Genomic DNA, 21,891 nt, shown 5'->3' with positions numbered 1-21,891 from the left:
GTGGTGTGGATAGGAACCCTAGGATCCACAAGAGCATCCTACAAAGGAGAAACAATGAGGGACTGGCCCTTCCAAACCTCCAACTCTACCACTGGGCAGACACCGCAGAGAGAGTACGTGGATGGATCAAGGATCTGGAAGTGGAACAGGTAAAAATGGAGGACAGCTCCTGTACGGGATTGTCCCTCTGGGCACTGGCCATGGCCACACTCCCATACCCTCCAGCCAAGTACTCAAGAAGCCCAGTGGTGGTCGCCACACTCAGAGCATGGAACCAATTCAGGCAACACTACAGACCGGTAGCAATGTCCGCCATGGCCCCCACCTGAAAGAACCATAAATTTCTCCCTGCGACATTGAACAGCTCCTTTAAAAGGTGGAGACAGGGCGAGGGGACATTGACGGCAGGGGATCTATACATAGACGGCAGGATAGCAACCCTGGGGGAACTGATGGACAAACTACAGCTCCCAAAAAGAAATGAGTTGCAATATATGCAACTAAGGAACTTCCTCCGCAAGGAAACTGCAACCTTCCCTCCACTACCAATACACTCCCTACTGGATAGACATCTGACTGCGGACGAATTAGGGGACGGCAACTGCGCTGACATGTACGGACGACTACTAGAGAAGGTAAAGTCACCACTGGACAAGGCAAGGGAAAGGTGGGAGGAGGAGCTGGGCATGAAGATAGGTGGAGGACTCTGGATCGAAGCACTGCACAGGGCGAACGTCACCTCCTCATGTGCGGGGCTGAGCCACAGGGTGCACTTGCCCAGAACGTGTATGAGCCGGTTCTTCCAGGAGGTGAAGACAAGTGTGCCAGGGAGGCCCGGCCAACCACACCCACATTTTCTGGTCTTGCCCCAGACATGTCGGGTACTGAACAACTTTTTTCGAGGCCATGTCCAAGGTTGTGGGGGTGAGGGTGTAGCCATGCCCACTAATGGCGGTCTTTGGGGTATCGGAACAGCCAGAGCTCTTTATGGGGCGAGGGACCTATGCCCTAGCCTCCCTGATCACCCGCCAGAGATTCCTGCTCGGCTGGAGATCAGCAGTGTCACCCAAGGCCGCAGACTGGCAGACCGACTTAGCAGAACTGGAAAAAATAAAATTCAGCATCAGAGGGTCAGAGGAAGGCATAGCAATTCACCTACCTGCCCGAGGTCCTGTTCGTGACCAGCAACCAATGAGGGAGGGGGGGGCGGGGCAAATCAGACAAAGGATGGAGAAGTGAGAGGGGGAGGAGGTGGGGGGATGGAGAGGGGAGGACCAGAGCAGGGAGGGGGAAACACCACGCAGAGCACAGGGGAAACAGGGCAGGAGGACCAGAGCGGGGGTGGGGGGGAGGAAACACCACGCAGAGCACAGGAGAAACAGGGCAGGAGGACCAAAGAGCACCGAAGAGAGGGGAACCCAGGAGGGGCAGCAAAGCAACAATAAGAGGACGTACCTGGGTGACCCTGAACAAGCCCCTGGTTTGTTCTAATACTTTGGGGCCACATGTAACTAGTGAAACAAAGTGGTTGGGTTAATCAACTACTGGGGGCCGAAGGCCAACAGGCTTCAAATCTGTATGTACGTTATCCATGTATCTGGACTGGATCACTTTGTTTCCCCATTTTCGTTATGTTTATACTGTATGTTTTCTTTGGACACGTAAATTGGGTTTCCACGGCCCACCGGTGAGATATTCACAATGTTGACCGAAGCCAGAATGGGAAAACACAATTGGGTGGAGAACTCGGCATCAGCCAAAAATCGAGTTGGCACCGGGCGCCAAACAGAATGCCATGCTCTGGTCCCTCGACAAGGCGCAAAAATGAGTTCTGTGCTGCACGCTGGTGTGGGCAAGCAAATTGTACAGTAAAGGCCATTGACATATCGTTAACGAATCCGACCCGGCATTTTCCGGGCCTTCCGCAATGTTCCGCCTCTGCCAGGAGGAATTACTGACGGCGAGGTTCACTTGTGGTATTTCAGATCGGAACACTGCTGAGGAGGGGTACATACAATGTCCAACATCGCTTTAATGTGCTGACAGCTGTGCCACTGGCCACCTGCCAGGGTCGGGGGTCTCGTGGGTGGTGGCTAGGAGATAGGCCATGGGGGCGGGGTGGCTGAGCACGGACCGTCATTGCCACAGCCTGCAAGGCATCCATGTGGCTGCGCACGCCACTGGAACTTAGTGCATGGGTCGAATGTCTGGGATGAGGTTGGCATGTATTGGGATTGCGCGAGTTCTGCAAGGCGCTGGTGCTAGCCCATTAACGGTACCTGAATCGTTCCAGGACTGCCGCTGATTTCCTCCGTGGAGAACACTTGCGATTCAGTCCTGGCGTCAGTACTTAGTCTCCCAAACAGAGATTTCACCCCAGAACGTTTGATACCATATGGGGCTATTGAAAGTTGATACATGCACAGAATTAATTTAACAAAGACAGCACTTTATATGTGTGACAAATGAAAGTGTAGGTTGAAAATTGTTTTATTTGAAAGGCATGTAGAGAGGAAGAGAACACAGTTACAAATCTGGTAGTTAATAAATACAAGGGGTGCTATAAATGGGAAAATGGTGAGGAAGGTTGAGAGAGAGGGAAAAGGAAAATAAAACTCTTCAAACCTATTCTATCAGTATTAATTCAACTTTATTTCATAAACAGGTTAAAATTAATTCAATGGAATGACAGAATCATGCATCAACATCAAAATTATTCTTAATTTCCTCTGTGGATATCAGAAACAGCCATGTTCTCTTCAAAGTCGAACATTTCAACTTTTAATTCTCTTCATGCTGTCTTCTTCGACCGTATGGCTTTCATAAACCACTTTCGGAACCTGAATACAAAAGTGTAGAATCCATATTTATCATCCCTGTCACATCCTTCTCCCCAGGAGACGATTCCCATCAGGTACCATCGATTATCTTTTGGATCCTGCATGGTGTTCAGAACAAATATCTTTAGTATATATTACAGAGGAATTTCTTCCGTTTAAGTTCGATACGGAGGAAGAAAAACAGTATTTATATAATGCCATAAAGTAACCATGGCCAATGAAGTGTGATTACCATTGCAATGTGGGACCACCTTATCCAGGTATTGCACAATGAGCTCCAAAACCATCATAAAAATTATCCAGATGACCTGTCTCTGGTGAGGAAGAACTCCCTAGCTCAATTTCACACAGATGGATTGCCTACATCCATCCAAGAAATCATCCAAGACCTTATGTCATGTGAGAGTATCTTTAAGAAATGGATGTTTGAGAAATGTACCTTTAAGAAATGGGTATGATCAGTGATGTCAGGGTGTGGGCTGTCTGTCAACTTTTTACTATTGTTTTTGAGCAGGCTGCAGAGTGTGTTTTAGTTTTGTTTTCAGTGTTGGAGCTGAAGCCAGACCAAGCAGGTGTACTGCTGTTCTCTCGGCCATCAAAAGACTATCGCTTGATCAATTGGTGAATTCAGAGTTATAAATGTTCTCAGTAGTGAATGTAAACCTAATGTGCTTCTGTTAAAAGGTATTTCTTTTGTCTGGATGTTGTTTGGGAAGTAATTAAGGATTACTTAGTGTTGTATTATTTGGGGGTTGTATTTGAATTAATGGTTGCTAAGATGTTCACTATGTTTTAAAAAGGTTAACTTGAGTTCATAGAATAAACATTGTTTTGCTTTAAAAAATACTTTTCCATTTCTGCAGTACCACACCTGTAGAGTGGGCCGTGTGCTCCCCATACCACAATCTATTAAAAGTTGTGGGTCGGGGAACTCCATGATACACTTTGGGTTCTCTAAAGCCTTGCCCATAACACTTGGTTTAACATTCCAGCTGAAAGGTGGCACTTCCATCAGTACTCCGCTCCCTCATTACTGCACTGAAGTGCCAGCCTAGTTTACAGGCTTCAGTCTGAGGTCAAGCTTGAACCTACGGCAAGCTAACTTTCAGGCAAGACTGATACGACTGAGCCAAGCCTGGCATTTAGGGTGGGATTCTCTCAGCCTGGGGCCGGGCCGGAGAAACCCCGCGACCGGCGTAAATCTACACGGCCCCCTCGCCGATTCTCGGCCCGGGATGGGCCGAGCGGCCGTCGCAAAAAACCCGAGTCCCGCCGGTGCCGTTCACACCTGCTCTCAGCCAGTGGGACCCCGGCGTGGAAGGGTCCGGGGGGCGGCCTGTGGGGGGGGTAGGGGTGGATCGGCCCCGCGGGGGGCCTCCGATGTGGCCTGGCCCGCGATCGGGGCCCACCGATCGGCAGGCCGGCCTCTCTGGCAGGGGGCCTCCTTTCTTCCACGCTGGCCCCTGTAGCCCTGCGCCATGTTGCGGCCGTGCCGGCACGGAGAAGGGAGCCACTGCGCATGCGTGGACCCTGCGGCGCTCAGTTCACACCAGGATCAGCAGCTGGAACGGCGTGGTCCGCTCCAGTGCCATGCTGGCCCCCTGACGGTGTTTCCAACAGCATCAACACTTAGCCTCAGGATCACAGAATTTTGCCCTTAGTTCTAGATGAGCCTCTCTGGAGTAAAAGACCAGCGACGATATGCCAAAGAAGATGGACACCATGTTGATTTCCCCAATCATTTCCCATTTCCACATCCATCCCCGCTTCTCTCAGGGGGCTTTCTGATCTCAGTTGGCCAAATGGAGGAAGAAAGTTACATCCTCACAAAAAGAACAGACACCCTATTTACAGGGAGGTGTTACACTTTCACCGTTGAGACGAGCAAAAGGGTAAGAGAATATTAACAGGAGTAGGCAGTAAATAATTGCAACTTTGGAAAGCCCTTCTTCTTGAAATGTATCTTACGTGTTCCCCATTACTTTATGCGCCTATACAATGCTCCATTGATTAATGCACAGCGGCGGGGCAGTTGACCTCGTCCTAAGCCTCCACCAATGGTGCTTTGTATGCTGGTCAGTGCCTTAAGAGTTAAGGATTAGAATCCTTGCCAGAAAATGTAATTCAAGCGGGGTCACTTCAGAAACCCAGGGCGCGATTCTCCGATCTGGAGACTAAGTGCCGACGCCGAGGTGAAAACCGGAGTGTTTTACTCCGGTGTTGGAGGCCATTCCCAGACCCCGATTCACACTCCCCCGGGAGGCTAGGAGCGGTGCCGCGTCATTTACGCGCGCCAGGCTTTGGCGCCGCTTAAAAGTGGCGCCGCGTAAATGACAGGGCCGGCGCCGCGTAAATGACGTCAACCGCGCATGCGCAGGATAACCGGCGCCAATCCGCGCATGCGCGGTTGACGTCCTCCCCGCGGCCGCCCGCAAGATGATGGCGGATCGATCTTGCGGGGCAGCGGAGGGAAAAAGGTCCTCCTTCAGAGAGACCGGCGTGCTGATCGGTGGGCACCGATCGTGGGCCAGACCCCTTTTGAGCACCCCCCCAGTGCAGGAAACCCCCTCGCCCCCCCACAGGCCGCCCCCCCCAGCGGTGTTCACGCCGGCAGCGACCAGGTGTGGATGGCACCGGCGTGAAGCCGTCGTTTTGGGCAGGCCGCTCGGCCGATCTGGGCCAGAGAATATCGGGAGAGCGGAGAATCGTCATTTTGGGGGTCCAGGGCGATTCTCTGGCCTGCAGACCTCGACGGGGCCGTTCACGCCGCTGGGGTGAATCGCAGGAGGGCATCGGACCGGCGTTGCAGGTAAAAATGGCGCCCCAGGCGATTCTCTGAAACGGCGCGGGAGCAGAGAATCGCGCCCCCAATGCTTCAGAAACTCAAGGATCTTGGATGAAAAAACACTTGAAAAAAGGAAAAGGGGAAATAATGGAGTATTATGCTGGGGAAATGGGAATCTGCATGGAAATGATGGAGGGAGAGAGACAAATTGTGTCAGAGAGTAGACATAGATAAGTAATTTTCTGGTTTGCTAGATGTAACAAGTGGTGTGCCACACGGATCAGTGGTAGGCTCTCAACTGTTTACAGTTTATATAAATGACTTGGGTGCTGGGACCAATGGTATGGTTGCTAAATTTGCAAATGACACAAAGATATGAAAGTAAATTATGCAGACGTCATGGGGCCACAAAAGGATGTAGATAGATTAGGTGAATGGGCAAAGATCTGACAAATAGAGAATAATGTGGGAAAATGTTAACATTTCGACAGAAGAATAAAAAAGCATATTATCTAAATGGCAAGAGATTGCAAAGCTCTGAGATGTGGAGGATGGATCTCAAAAGGTTAGTGTGCAGGTACAACAAGTAATTAGAAGCTAACAGAATGTTATTGTTTATTGTGAGGGGAATTGAATATAAAAGTAAAGAGGTTATGTTTCAATTCTACAGGGCACTGGGGAGACCCGGGGCGAAATTCTCCGGTATCAGCGTGATGTCCGCCGACTGGCGCCCAAAATGGCGCAAGTCAGTCGGGGATCGCGCCGCCCCAAAGGTGCGGAATGCTCCGCATCTTGGGGGGTCGGAGCCCCAACCTTAAGGGGCTAGGCCCGCGCCGGGCGAATTTCCGCCCCGCCAGCTGGCGGAAAAGGCCTTTGGTGCCCCGCCAGCTGGAGCGGAAATGACATCTCCGGGCGGCGCATGCGCGGGAGCGTTAACGGCCGCTGACGGCATTCCCGCGCATGCGCAGTGGAGGGTGTCTCTTCCGCCTCCGCCATGGTGGAGACCGTGGCGAAGGCGGAAGGGAAAGAGTGCCCCCACGGCACAGGCCCACCCGATCGCGGGCCAGGCCACCGTGGGGGCACCCCCCGGGGCCAGATCCCCCCACGCCCCCCCAGGACCCTGGAGCCTGCCCAAGCCGCCTTGTCCCGCCGGTAAGGTAGGTGGTTTAATCTACGCCGGCGGGACAGGCATTTTAGCGGCAGGACTTCGGCCCATCCGGGCTGGGGAATCGCGGGGGGGGGGGGGCCCACCAACCGGCGTGGCGCGATTCCCGCCCCCGCCGAATATCCGGTGCCGGAGAATTCGGCAACCGGCGGGGGCGGGATTCACGCCAGCCCCCGGCGATTCTCCGACCCGGTGGGGGGTCGGAGAATCTCACCCCACGTCTGGATTACAGTGCACAGTATTGGTCTACTTATTTAAGGTATTAATCCTTATTTAAAGAATGATATAAATGGAAGCAGTTCAGAGAGGGTTTACTAGAATAATACCTGGAATGTGTGGGTTGTCGTATGAGGAATGAGGAATGTTTATATTCACTGGAGTTTAGAAGAGTAAGAGGCAACTTGATTAAAACACATAAGATCATGAGAGGTATTGTCAGGGTGGATGTGGAGAGTATGTTTCCTCTTGTAGGAGAATCTCGAACTAGAAGAATAAGGAGTCACCCATTTAAAGAAAATTGATTTCTTGTGGAGGTTATGGGCGGGATTCTCCACTCCTGCGCCGAAGTGGCCGCGCCGTTGTGAACGCCGTCGAGGTTCACGACGGCGCGAAACGGCCCCGATCCCGACCGATTCAGGCACCGACAATGGGCTAGCATCGGGGCCGCATCATCTACATGCGCCAGGCCTTGTCGCCCGCGTAAAGGCGGCGCCGCATAGATGACGCGGCCGGCGCCGCATAACTGCCGTCATCCGCACATGCGCGGGTTGGCCGGCGCCAACCCGCGCATGCGTGGTTGCCCGGCGCCAACCCGCGCATGCGTGGTTGCCGTCCTCTCTAAGTCCGCCCCGCAAGAAGATGGCGGATGGATCTTGCGGGGTCGCGGAAGGAAATAGGTCCTCCTTCAGAGAGGACGGCCCGATGATCGGTGGGCACCGATCGCGGGCCACCCCACATTTGAGGTACCCCCTGGTGCAGGATCCCCCCTCGCCCCCCCGCAGGCCGCCCCCCCCCCCCCAGCGTTCGCGCGCTGTTCCCGACGGCAGCGACCAGGTGTGGACGGCGCCGGGGGGAACCCGCCGTTTTGGCCTGGCCGCTCGGCCCATCCGGGCCTGAGAATAGCGGGGGTGCCAGAGAATCGCCATTTTGGGTGACTCCGGCGAATCTCTGGCCTGAGGCCCGCGGAACTCGACCGGGCCGTTCCCGCCGCTTGAGAGAATCATGGGAGGGCGTCGGACCGGCGCCCCCGGAAATTTTGGCGGCCCAGGCGATTCTCCCAACTGGCGTGGGAGTGGGGAATCTCGCCCTATGTGTCTGTGGAACTCCCTTACTCAAAATGTGGTGGAATTTTTAAGAGGGGGGTAGATAGATTCCTGATCAGCAAGAGGATGAGAGGTTCTCGGGGACAGGTGGTTACATTCAGATAGGCCACAATCTTATTGAATGGTAGAGCAGTCTCAAGGGGCTGAGTGGCCCACTCCTTCTCCTAGTTTGCACGTTCATGTGACAGAGTGGTGGTGCAGGCGGTGGCGCAGTGGTATTGTCACTGGACTAGTAAACCAGACTCCCAGAGTAATTCTCTGGGGACCCAGGTTCAAATCCCGCCACTGCAGATGGTGAAATTTGAATTAAATAAAAAATCTGGAATTAAAAATCTAATGATGACCATAAAACCATTATCGATTGTTGGAAAAAACCATCTGGTTCACTAATATCTTTTAGGGGAGAAAATCTGCCAACCTTACCTGGCACTGTCTACTTGTGACTCACATGTGAATGCAAGGTGGGTGACTCTTAACTACCCCCTTAGGGATGGACAATAAATACTGGCACAGCCTGCGAAGGAAATAGGTCCTCCTTCAGAGAGGACGGCCCGATGATCGGTGGGCACCGATCGCGGGCCACCCCACATTTGAGGTACCCCCCGGTGCAGGATCCCCCCTCGCCCCCCCGCAGGCCGCCCCCCCCCCCCCCCCCCCCCAGCGTTCGCGCGCTGTTCCCGACGGCAGCGACCAGGTGTGAACGAATAAAAAAAAACATGAATAGATCCTTTCCAGGCAGGGTATGAATAACATTTACAGCAAAGTCGTTCACCCTTTGACACAACCAAGTCATAATGCTTTGTAAAACATGAAGTAATTAAAAACATGTAAAATAGTAACCTTCATGACAAAAGGACCCCCGCTGTCCCCCTCACAAGCATCTCCACGCCGGCCAGATTCTTTACTGAAACCTACAATGGAAAATAAGTACATGTTAAAGCATAAAGGAAGTAGCTTGTGGTGGGATGAATGAAAAACCTAGGCCTCGCTCCCATTTAGAACAGTTCAAATGGATTGTGACCTTCTTCCTCAATTTTGTCTTCATGACTCTCTCACTGAATCAATCCCAATGGTGATGCTAATCACACTTATCTCTAACCAACATTAACAAAGCGACTGGAAAGGACACAATGATCTCACTGCCTTGTGCCTCCAAAAGGAAATTAGTTTTGCTCATGGAATAGGGATAGTGATATTTACATTTAATGTGGAAGATATGCAGCTTCACTGTGAGTACTGCTTGGTTAAATAAGAGTGCTTTGGAGTTGAGGGCAAACAGGTAGTTGAAGGGTCGGTAGGATCACAATTGGGAACTGACCTGTAAGGAAGCAGTGGGACGGAGCAGCAAGGTGAGCCGGCAGCAGAGCTCGAAGTGACGGCATCTTTCAGAAAGTGACGTGCGGCAGCGCAGGCAGCTGATTGGTGAATAACAATCAGGTGGGTATTTTTTCCCTTTAACTCTTTCACGAATGTTTGTTTTGGAGTAGCTGGTGTTTCATGTAGAAACATGTTTCATGCATAACATGTACTCTAAATTTAAGGTGGAAACTAAGAGCTCAGTCGAACGGTATGGCAGGGGAATGCTCCTCCTGTGGAATGTTCCTCCTATAATATGTGGGAAATCACGGTGTCTCAGGTGACCACATGTGCAGGAAGTGTGTCCAACTGCAGCTCCTGAGTGACAACATTGCATGGTTGGAGCTGCAGATGGACTCACTACGGAGCATCCGTGATGCTGAGGACATTGTGGATAGCACATTTAGTGAGCTGTCCCACCATAGGCAATGGCTGCACAGGCAGAAAAGCATTGGGTGACCACCAGGAACAGTGATAGGTGTAGATGTGTAGTGTGGAAGTCCCCTGTGGTCATCCCCTCTCAAACAGATATACCATGTTGGATACTTGTGGGGAGGATGGCCTCTCAGGGGAAAGCAGTAACAGCCATATTTGTGGCACAATAGTTTGCTCTGCTGCACAGCAGGGGAGGTCAAAGACTGGGAGAGCTTTAGTGATGGGGGACTCAATTGTAAGGGGAGCCGACAGGTATTCTGTGGCTGCGAACAAGACTCTCAAATAGTATGTTGCCTCCCTGGTGCCGGGATCAGGGATGTCTCAGAGCGGCTGCAGGCCACTCTGAAGGGTGAAGGTGAGCAGCCAGTGGCTGTGGTACATGTTGGTACCAACTACATGTATAGAAAAAGGATGAGGTCCTGCAACAGGTATGATGGGAGTTCAGTCATAGATTGAAGAGCAGGACTGCTAAGGTTGTAATCTCAGGATTACCTCTGGTGCCACGCACTCCTGAGCACAGGAACAGGAAGATAGGTCAGATGAATGTGTGGCTAAAGGGATGGTGTAGGAGGGAGGGCTTTAGATTTATTGGGACAGTTTCTGCGGTAGATGGGACCTGTACAAGCTGGATGGGCTGGACCTGAACCAGAAGGGGTCCAATATCCTTGCTGGGAGGTTTGCTTGTGCTGTTGGGCAGGTTTTAAACTAGTTTGGCATGGAGATGGGACACAGAGGAGATGTACAGTTGGGAACAAGGTGCAATCAAATATAGAAGGAAAACTAGGTCAGTCCAATCACGGGCATGATGAGGCACATGGGAGGATTGGAAGGCTAAATTGCATCTATTTTAATGCAAGGAGCCTGTCTGATAAGGCAGATGAACATAAGAGTGTTGGTCAGCATGTGAAACTATTATATTGTTGCAATTACTGAGGTATGATTGGGTGGAATGTAAGAAAGGAGGGGGCATTGCATTATTAATAAAATAAACTTTAATAAGGACATGGGGAGTCCACGCTGAGTAAAAACAAGAACAAAGTTTTATTTACAAACTATATATATATATATATATACTGTTGCAGCTTTCATTTTCATTTCATTTCCTGGTAGACCCCTACTGGGCTCAAAGAACAAAGAATAAAGAATAAACAAAAGTAGAGCACAGGGACAGGCCCTTCGGCCCTCCAGGCCTGTGCCGAGCATGATGTCCCAACTTTTAAAAAGCCTTCTGGCCTTACTCGGTCCGTATCCCTGTTTCCTTCCTATTCATGTACCCATCCAGATGCCTCTCAATGTTGTTAATGTGCCTGCTTCCACCACATCCTCTGGCAGTGTATTCCAGGCACACACCACTCTCTAAGTGAAAACCCTACCCCGCACATCTCCCTTAAACCTCTCACCTTGAGCCTGTACCCCCTTGTAATTGACACTTCCACCTTTGGAAAAAGCCTCTGACTGTCCACCCTGTCTATGCCTCTCATAAGTTTGTAGACCTCTACCAGGTCTCCCCTCATCCTCCTTCTTTCCAGTGAAAACAATCCTAGTTAATTCAACCTCTACTCAAAGCCAACACCCTCGAGACCAGGCAACATCATGGTGAACCTTCTTTGCACTCTCTCCAAAGTATCCACGTCCTTCTGATAATGTGGTGAGCAGAACTGCATGCAATACTCCAAATGGGGCCTAACCAAGGTTTTACATAGCTGCGACATGATTTCTCAACTCATGTATTTAATGCCCCGGCTTAATCATCTTGGCCACCTGTGTTGCCACTTTTTGGAACTGTGGACCTGCACGCCCAGATCCCTCTGTATGTTAATGTTCCTAAGGGTTCTGCCATTTACAGTATAATGCATACCTAGATTTGATCCTCGAAAATGCATCATCTTGCATTTGTTCAGATTAAACTCCATCTGCCATTTCTGTGCCCAAGTCTCCAATCTTTCTATATCCTGTTGTATCCTCTGACAATCCTCGACACTATCAGCAACTCCATCGATCTTCGTGCCATCCACAAGCTTACTAATCAGACCACCCACATTTTTCTCCAGACCATTTATATATACCATAACAACAGAGGTCCCAGCACTGATCCCTGTGGAACACCACTAGCTACAGATCTCGATTCAGAAAAACACCCTTCCACTGCTACTGTCTGTCTTCCATAACTAAGCCAGTTATGTATCCATCTAGCCAGCCCACCCCGAATCCCATGTGATTTTAGTTTTTGTACCAGTCACCATGTGGGATCTTGTCAAACGCCTTACGTCCACAACCCTTCCCTCATCAATTTTCTTTGTCACCTCTTCAAAAAACTCAATCAAGTTGGTGAGACATGACCTTCCCCATAAAAACCATGCTGCCTGTCACTAACTAGTCCATTTTTCTCCAAATGTGCATATATCCTGTACCTCAGTATCTTTCCAAAAGCTTCCCCACCACTGATGTCAGGCTCACCGGCCTATAATTTGCTGGATTATCCCTGCTTCCTTTCTTAAACAAGGGAACAACATTGACTATTCACCAGTCCTCTGGAACCTCACCTGTGGTCAAAAAGGATGTGAAGATATCTGTTAAGGTCACAGCTATTTCTCCCCTTGCCTCCCGCAGTAACCTAGGATAGATCCCATCTGGCCCCAGGGACTTGTTTACCTTATTACAATTTAGGATACTCAACACTTCTTCCTTTGATATATTGACGTTCTCAAGAGAGTTCACACACCTATACCTGACCTCAGTATCTGTCATGTCCTTCTCCCTGGTGAATACCGATACAAAATACTCATTAAGGATTTCACCCACTTCCTGTGGTTCCACACATAACATTCCTCCATTGTCCTTAAGTGGGCCTCCTCTTTCTCTTGCTACCCTCTTGCTCCTAATATATGCCTTGGGATTCTCCTTGATCATGTTTGCTAAAGACATTTCATGGCCCCTTTTAGCCCTCTTAATTCCATATTTAAGTTCCGTCCTACTTTCACTGTATTCCTCAAGGGTTACTTCAGTTTTTAGATGCCTAGACCTAACGAATGATTCCTTTTTCCTTTTGACTGAGCTTACAATTTCCCTTGCCTTCCATGGTTCCCGAATCCTGCTATTTGTATCCTTCATTTTTACGGAGGCATGCCTGTCCTGCACTTCAATCGACTGGCCTTTAAAAGCCTCCCACATGTCAGGTGTGGATTTGCCCTCAAATAGCCGCTCCCAATCCACATTCCCCAGTTCCTGTCTGATTTAGATGTAATTGGCCCTCGCCCAATTAAGCACCCTCACCCTCAGGCCAGTCTTGCCGTTATCTATGACTATTCAAAATCTTACAGAATTATGGTCGCGAAGTCCAAAATGCTCCCCCATTGAAACATCAATCAACTGACCTGGCTCATTCTCCAATACCAAATCTATGATTGGACCAAATTCCTGATTGGATTGTATAAATACTGTATCAAAAAGCCCTCCTAAACACATCTAACAAATTGCTCTCCATCTGAGCCCTTGGCTGTAAGGGATTCCCAGTCAAAATGGGGAAGTTAAAGTCACCCATCACAACTACCCTGCTTTTTTCACACTTTTTCAGTATCTGACTAGACAACTGCTCCTCTGTCTCCTGCGGGCTGTTGGGAGGTCTATGGTATACTCCCGACATTGTGATTTCACACTTCTTATACCAGAGCTCCACCCATAATGCCTCAGTACAAGATCCTTCCAGTGTGTCCTCCCTCAACACAGCTGTGATCTGCTCCCTAATCAGCAATGCAACTCCCCCACTTCTGTTGTTCCCCCTTGTTTCCCGTCTAAAACAACGCTATCCCGGAATGTTAAGCAGCCAATCCTGTCCCTCCTTTGACCATGTCTCCATAATTGCAATTACATCATAGTTCCATGCAGTAATCCAGGCTCTCAACTCAGCTGTTTTACCTGTTATACTTGCATTGAAGCAAATGCACTCCAGACCTATAGTCCCGCTGAGCCATGCGGTTTCCCTCTGCCTGCTCTTCCTCTGCTTTATGTTTATCTCAGTGATGCACGATCAATGACCACTAAAGCGAGGTTGTAGTCCAACTGAAGGCTTTAATAAGCTAGATGTTTCCCCCAGCAGCTCAGGTACAGAATGAAGGCTGCTGGGGCGGCACGGGCTCTTATACCCCGCCTAGCAAGGCGGAGCTGCCATACATCTTAACCAATAGAAAGCATACAGTTTCCACCAATGGTGCTCCAGCCCATCAGGTACCGTAATACCTCTACTACCACATTCACCCCCTGTTAAAAAAGAGTCCGGCGGGGGTGGGGGCCTCATACTACAAACATGGCAACATGGTAGAATTAGTTATGGAGGTACCGTAATACCTCCGTACAGCGTTTTGTAACTATTTACAATTCTGATAGCTATTTACAATTGATAATTTAAATTTACAGTTTACAATTTAAAATGAAGCAATCTGTCGATTGGGGGCCCTGATCGTCCTCTGTGATCGTCGGAGCTTCGGTGGAGGCTCGGGCGTCTGTGACTCCGGGAGCGTGGCTTCGATCTCCATGGCAGCTTCGGAACCCATAGACGGCGCTGGTGTGGAAAATGGTTGACCTGGGAAGGGAGCGCCTGCGGGGTGCGTCAGTGGGTGGGGGGGCCTGGACGGGGCCGGCGGAAGGACCGATCCTCCTGTAAGGTGCCCTGGTGGAGGGGAGGGTGGGACTGGTGGCTGGGGTGTGCGTGGGGCTCCGGCGGGCACCAGGTCTCGTAGGGAGATCGTATCTTGTCGGCCGTCGGGGTACGCCACGTAGGCGTACTGGGGGTTAGCATGGAGAAAATGGACCCTCTTGACCAACGGGTCCGATTTGTACGCCCGTACGTGTTTTCGGAGCAGGATGGGTCCGGGTGCTGCCAGCCAGGTCGGGACCGAGGTGCCAGAGGAGGACTTCCTGGGGAAGACAAGGAGACGTTCGTGAGGTGTCTGATTGGTGGTGGTACAAAGCAGTGACCAGATGGAGTGGTGGGCTTCCGGGAGGAATTCTTGCCAGCGGGAGACTGGGAGGTTCCTGGACCGTAGGGCCAGTAGGACGGTCTTCCAGACCGTTCCGTTCTCCCTCTCTACCTGTCCGTTATCCCGGGGGTTGTAACTGGTCGTCCTGCTCGAGGCGATGCCCTTGCTGAGCAGGAATTGGCGCAGTTCGTCGCTCATAAAGGAGGATCCCCTATCACTGTGTATGTAAGCGGGGAACCCAAACAGTGCGAAGGTGCTATGGAGGGCCTTGTTGACGGTGGTTGCGGTCATACTGGGGCAGGGGATGGCGAATGGGAACCGGGAGTACTCGTCAATCACATTCAGGAAGTACGTGTTGCGGTCGGTGGAGGGGAGGGGGCCTTTGAAGTCCATGCTGAGACGTTCAAAGGAACAGGAAGCCTTTATCAGGTGTGCTTTCTCTGGCCGGTAGAAGTACGGTTTGCACTCCGCGCAGATTTGGCAGTCCCTGGTGGCTGTCCTGACCTCCTCGATGGAGTAGGGCAGGTTGCGGGTCTTGACAAAATGGAAAAAGCGAGTGATCCCCAGGTGGCAGAGGTCCTCGTGGAGGGCTCGGAGGCGGCCCACTTGTGCGGTGGCACATGTGCCGTGGGACAGGGCGTCAGGAGGCTCATTTAGCTTCCCGGGACGATACAAGATCTCGTAGATGTAGGTGGAGAGTTCGATCCTCCACCGCAAGATCTTGTCATTTTTTATCTTGCCCCGCTGTGCATTGAACATGAAGGCAACCGATCGTTGATCTGTGAGGAGAGTGAATCTCCTGCCGGCCAGGTAATGCCTCCAATGTCGCACAGCTTCTACTATGGCCTGGACCTCCTTTTCGACTGAGGAGTGGTGGATTTCTGAAGCATGGAGGGTACGTGAGAAGAAGGGTACGTGAGAAGAAGGCCACGAGCCTGCCCGCTTGGTTGAGGGTGGCTGCCAGAGCTACGTCAGACACGTCGCTCTCGACCTGGAAGGGGAGGTACTCATCGATGGCGTGCATCGTGGCCTTTGCAATGTCTGCTTTGATGCGGCTGAAGGCCTGGCGGGCCTCTATCGACAGGGGAAAAGCTGTGGACTGGATCGGGGACGGGCCTTGCTGCATAGTTGGGGACCCACTGGGTGTAGTAATTGAAAAACCCAAGGCAGCGCTTCAGGGCCTTGGAGCAGTGAGGGAGGGGGAACTCCATAAGGGGGAGCATGTGTTCAGGGTCGGGGCCTATAACTCCATTTCGCGCTACGTAGCCGAGGATGCTAACACGCATTTATCCTTGTATGTAAGGTTAAGGAGTTTTGCGGTCTGGAGGAATTTTCGGAGGTTGATGTCGTGGTCCTGCTGGTCGTGGCCGCAGATAGTGACATTATCGAGATATGGGAATGTTGCCATATCTTTCAGTCAATCATTCGGTCCATCTCGCGCTGGAAGACTGAGACCCTGTTGGTGACACCGAAGGGAACCCTTAGGAAGTGATAGAGCCGCCCATCTGCCTCGAAGGCAGTGTATTTGCGGTCACTAGTGTGGATGGGGAGCTGGTGGTAGGCGGATTTAAGGTCCACCGTGGAGAAGACCTTGTAATGCGCGATGCTGTCTACAGGTCGGATATGCTGGGGAGAGGGTACGCGTCCAGCTGTGTAAACCTTTTGATGGTCTGACTGTAGTCGATGACCATCCTATGCTTCTCCCTGGTCTTTACCACCACTACTTGAGCTCTCCAGGGACTGTTACTGGCTTCAATGACTCCTTCCCTCAGTAGCCTTTGGACCTCTGACCTAATAAAGATCCGGTCCTGGGCACTGTACCGTCTGCTCCTGGTGGCGACGGGTTTGCAATCCGGGGTGAGGTTCGCAAACAGGGAAGGTGGGTCGACCTTAAGGGTCGTGAGGCCGCAGACAGTGAGGGGGGGTATAGGGCCGCCAAATGTGAAGGTTAGACTTTGGAGGTTACACTGGAAGTCTAAACCTAGGAGTGTGGCCGCACAGAGGTGGGGAAGGACGTAGAGACGGAAATTTTTGAACTCCCTTTCCTGGACTGTGAGGTTTGCTATACAAAACCCCTTTATCTCTACTGAGTGGGAACCGGAGGCCAGGGAGAATTTTTGATTAACGGGGTGGATGAGGAGAGAACAGCGCCTTACCGTGTACCGTGGGGTGTATGAAGCTCTCCGTGCTCCCAGAGTCGATTAGGCAGGATGTCTCCTGCCCGTTGATGAATACAGTCGTTGTAGCAGTTGAGAGTGTTCGTGGTCGGGACTGATCCAGAGTCACCGAGGCTAACCGCAGCAGTTGAGTGTTCTCTTCGGGCAGTGTGTGGTCAGCCGAGCTGGGGTCCTGGGGGTTCATCCAAGATAGCGGCTCCCATCGGTCGCACATGGCTGGGGGTGCACAAAATGGCGGCACCCATCCCTCTAACGTGGCGTCCGCGGGACAAGATGGCGGCGCCCGGGGTCCGCACGTGGCCCTGGAGCATGAAGATGGCGGTGACCGCTGGCCGCATGGGGACCGTGGAGAGGTTTGTGGTGGCGGTCCGCATTCGCCGCACGGGCCTGACAAAGCCTCACGAAATGGCCCTTTTTGCCGCATCCCTTGCAGGTGGATGCGTGGGCCGGGCAGCGCTGGCGGGGGTGCTTGGCCTGCCCGCAAAAGTAGAAGTGGGGCCCCCGGGGTTGCCAGGCCGCCTTGCAGCGCAGGCTTGTGGGGGGATGGGGGATGTCTCGGGGTCGGCTGCGGAGGGGTTCCACGCGGCCCAGGGGGCTGCCGCGCGGTCGGGAACGTAAACGCGGGCGTTTCTGGAGGCCACGTCCAGGGAGCCTGCAAGGGCCCGTGCCTCCTTGAAACCTAGAGTGTCTTTTTCCAGCAGTCGCTGGCGGATTTGTGAGGATAGCATTCCTGCCACAAAAGCGTCCTGGACCAAGAGTTCAGTGTGTTCGCTCGCCGAAACCTGCGGGCAGCTGCAGTTTCTCCCCAACACCAGGAGTGCACGGTAGAATTCTTCCAGTGATTCCCCAGGGGTTTGTTGCCTCGTTGCTAGCATGTACCGGGGGTCGACCTGGTTTACCGGGCGAATATAATGTCCTTTTAGCAGCTCTACTGCTGCATTGAAGTCTTCCACTTCCTCGATGGGGGTGTAAATCTCCGGGCTCACCCTTGAGTGCAGGACTTGCGTTTTCCGCTCTCCCGTGGGTGTGTTTTCGGCCGTCCCGAGATACCCTTTAAAGCCGCCAGCCAGTGCGTGAAGATTGCCGCTGAGTTCGCCACGTGGGGGATGATTTGCAGACACTCCTGCTTGATTCGGAGCTCCATCCTTTTTTTAAAAACTAGCTTATTAAATTGATGCACGATCAATGACCACTAAAGGGAGGTTGTCGTCCAACTGAAGGCTTTAATAATCTAGATGTTTCCCCCAGCAGCTCAGGTACAGAATGAAGGCTGCAGGGGCGGCACGGGCTCTTATACCCCGCCTAGCAGGGCGGAGCTACCATACATCTTAACCAATAGAAAGCATACAGTTTCCACCAATGGTGCTCCAGCCTATCAGGTACCGTAATACCTATAATACCACACTGAGTCTCACTTTTTTATCCAGTTTCTTCTCTTACTGGCTTGCTGTTCCGATTCCCATCCCCTGCCACACTAGTTTAAACTTCATGGTCGGTGCCTTACTGGCCGACCTTATATACACTGGGTAATTGAGGGGGAGGGGAGCGGGGGGAGCTCGTACCCCGCAAGGAGCATGGGAAAACAACCATTCCCACCCCATAGATCCTGTTTGGGATATTATATAGACCATCACTGCAGTAATGAGGGAGGATGTCTTAGAAGGCTCTTCAAATGAGGCCATGTGAGTGGGGCCTTCACTGCTCCCCCCCCCCCCCCCGCCATTTCTGGGTCAGCGAGTGAGACTAAGACCTATCCACTTTCAGCTCCTGCACCATATTCCAGTCCCCACCACCCACTATTAACTCGTGGCTGTCCAAATGTGGGATGGCACCCAGCACCCTCTTTGCAAACTCCGCATCATCCCAGTTGGGGTCATATACGCTCGCCAGTGCCACCAGCCTCCCTCTGATGGCCCCGTCATAATCACTTGTCTACCACCCTGATTCGCCACCACCTTATCCATCTGAAACCTCACCCTCTTGCCCACCAACACCGTGAGCCCCCGAGCCCTGTTATCGAACCTCGAATGGAAAACTTGGCTCACCCAACCCTTCCTAAGCCTCACCTGATCTTTCACCCTCAGATGGGTCTCCTGCAGCATCACCATGTCGGCCTTTAGGCTCTTTAAATGTACAAATATCCTCGACCTCTTCACCGGTCCCCCTAGCTCCCTCACATTCCACGTTATGATTCTGACCGGGGTCATCACCCCCGCCCCTCCTGTCCGCCATCATCATAACCCCGAGTGCTGCCCACTCGGCCTGTTCCGTCACATCCCTTTGTTGCTATTGAACCCACCCTCCCCAAGAATCCCCCATCCACTTCCTCTTGAAAACACCTCTCCCAATATCGATCCCTTCCCCCCACCTTTCACACCTCCCAGGCCCATCGACACCTGTTTGACCAGGTTCCAATGACCACGGCCCCTCCCCCCACCACACTCCCATTCACTAGCTAACCTTTGCCAATGTGGGGGCTCCTGTCCAGGCCCCCCTCCTCCCAACCCCCTCCCCCATGACCCAAACCCTGAAAACAAAGACAAACAAACAAACCCAGTGCAAAAAAATCACGATCCAAAAAACGCCATAACCCCAAAGCCTAATATTCTCATATCCACTGTAACCCATAGCAGAGGGTACACTACCCTTCCCCATTAACAACTCAAAAACCAAACCCTCAACTGACCCCCCGCACATACAGAACAAATACACATCCTGAAACAAGAGATGAGGCTGTATACAGCATTTCACCCCCCCTTCCTTCAGTCCAGAACAAAACCCCAGTCCTATCTCGCATTTTAACCCCAGTCCTTCATCTTCACGAACATCTGCCACCTCCACCTTCTCAAAGTAGAAGTCCCTCGAATTATAGGCCACCCTCAACTTCGCCGGGTAGACCACACTGAACCTCACACCATTACTGTAGAGTGCCACCTTCACCTGACTGAAGGCTGTCCCCTTCTTGCCAGCTCCACAGTTAAGTCCTGGTATATACGAATACCAGCTCCTTCCCACTTCACCTCATGCCTTTGTTTCACACAACTCAGGACCTTCTCCCTGACATGGAATTTGTGGAACTAAATCATGACTGCCCTTGGTGGCTCGTTTGTCTTTGATTTGGGCCTGAGTGACTTGTGAGCATTGTCCAGTTCATACTGGGAGGGTTCTTCCCCCCTTCAACAGCTCCGCCAGCTTCTTCGCGACGTACTCAGTCGGCCTCGGGCCTTCTATCCCCTCAGGCAAGCCCACAATTCTCAGGTTCTGTTGCCTCGATCTGTTCTCCAAGTCCTCCACCTTGGCTCTGAGTCCTTTGTTGGCCTCCACCACCCTCCACAGTTCGTCACCCATCGAGGGGAACTGGTCACTATGTTGCGACAGACCTTCCTCCACCCCCTTCAGCTTCTCTTCTTGCTCCCGTACCACGGCCAATGTCTTCAACACCGCCGCCTTCACCGGGGCCATCGCCTCCTCCACCAGTTCCTTCATCGCTGCCATCATCTCCTTACGCATCACCTTCATGTGTTTGCCGAACTGCTTCTCAAATTCTCCAGCCATCACCTTGGTCAAAGTCTACTGTGAAGGGCGCGGCCCACCCCGCGACCCAGCCTCCGCCATCTTTCCTGCTGCTGGGCTCACCCATTCACTCGATGGCAAACTTTCATTCGCCCCCTCCTTCCCAGGGACTGTTTTCTGTTTCTTCGACATTCCCCTCCTTCCCTATGCCTGCACCACCTTATCCAAAAACTGCCTCTGGAACTGGGCATTAAACTCCAAAAACCGGAGCCTCAAGCAGGAGCCACCCAACTTGCGATTTCCACTACATGCCACCACCAGAAGTCCCCCCCACCACTTGCTGTTTGTTATATACATTAACGACTTGGATGTGAATGTAGAAGATATAATTAATAAGTTTGCAGATGACACAAAAATTGGTGTTGTTGATAGTGATGAGGATAGTCTTAGGCTACAGACTGATATTGATCAGCTGGTAAGTTGGGCACAGCTTTGGCAGCTGGAAGTTAATCCTGATAATTGTGAGGTGATGCATTTTGGGAGGACTTATAGGATAATCACAATCAATGGTAGGTCCCTAGAGAGTATTGAGGAGCAAAGGGACCCTGAAGGTGACAGCACAGGTAAGTAAGATGGTGAAAAAGGCATACGGAATGCTTCGCTTCATTAGCTGGGGCATAGAGTTTAGGAGCAGGAAGGTCTTGGTACTTTATAAAACATTGGTTAGGCCACAGATGGAATATTGTGTGCAGTTCTGATCGTTACACCATCAGGAGGATGTTATGTTACTGGACAGGGGTGCAGAGGAGATTTACCAGTACGTTTCCTGGGATGGAAAGGTTCAGCTATGAGGAGACACTGGATAGGCTGGGTTTCTTTTCCCTGGAGCAGAGAAGGTTCAGGAATTATGAGAGGCATAGACAGGGTAGATCGTGAGAATCTTTTCCCCATGGGCGAGGTGTTGAAGACCATGGGCTGGATTCTCCCAAAATGGGATTACGTCCCCATGCCGGCATACAAATGCTGGAGTTTTACTCAAGAGATTCCTGGAAAAACATACAGCTAATTAAATGCCCTGCAGGGAGCTAGCAGGGACCTGGAGTAAATCCTGCAGTTTTAGCTGCGGATACGGGCCCCTGCACTTCCAGTTTGGAGTCCGCGCATGCGCACGGTGGTGTCCTCCAGCGGCTGAGCCAAGCTCCATGGCGGACTCAGACCGCAAAGCCAGGTGCAAAAATTAGACCCCCCGATCGGCGCGCACCCAAGCATCTAACTGCGCACAAGCAGCCCCCCCCCCCCCCCCGGACCAGGACGGCCGCGGA

General features: G+C 51.8%; 1 protein-coding gene across 1 annotated transcript in view; it reads right to left on the bottom strand.

Moving 5' to 3' along the window:
• Window positions 1–2,628: 2,628 nt before the first annotated feature.
• Window positions 2,629–21,891, bottom strand: part of f2 (coagulation factor II (thrombin)) — a 160,523-nt gene continuing 141,260 nt past the window's right edge. Inside the window, exons 13-14 of the mRNA XM_072518841.1 lie at window positions 8,953–9,023; window positions 2,629–2,938 (exon numbers count right to left, since the gene is read on the bottom strand). Coding sequence (XP_072374942.1) covers window positions 2,792–2,938; window positions 8,953–9,023 — 218 coding nt within the window. The 3' untranslated portion in view covers window positions 2,629–2,791. The remainder of the gene's footprint in view (window positions 2,939–8,952; window positions 9,024–21,891) is intronic.

The sequence above is a fragment of the Scyliorhinus torazame genome, chromosome 10 (genome assembly GCF_047496885.1).
Source record: "Scyliorhinus torazame isolate Kashiwa2021f chromosome 10, sScyTor2.1, whole genome shotgun sequence".
NCBI classification, from domain to species: Eukaryota; Metazoa; Chordata; class Chondrichthyes; order Carcharhiniformes; family Scyliorhinidae; genus Scyliorhinus; species Scyliorhinus torazame.
The sequence above is the reverse complement of the archived record's forward strand: the minus strand, read 5'-3'. Positions and strand labels throughout refer to the sequence as shown.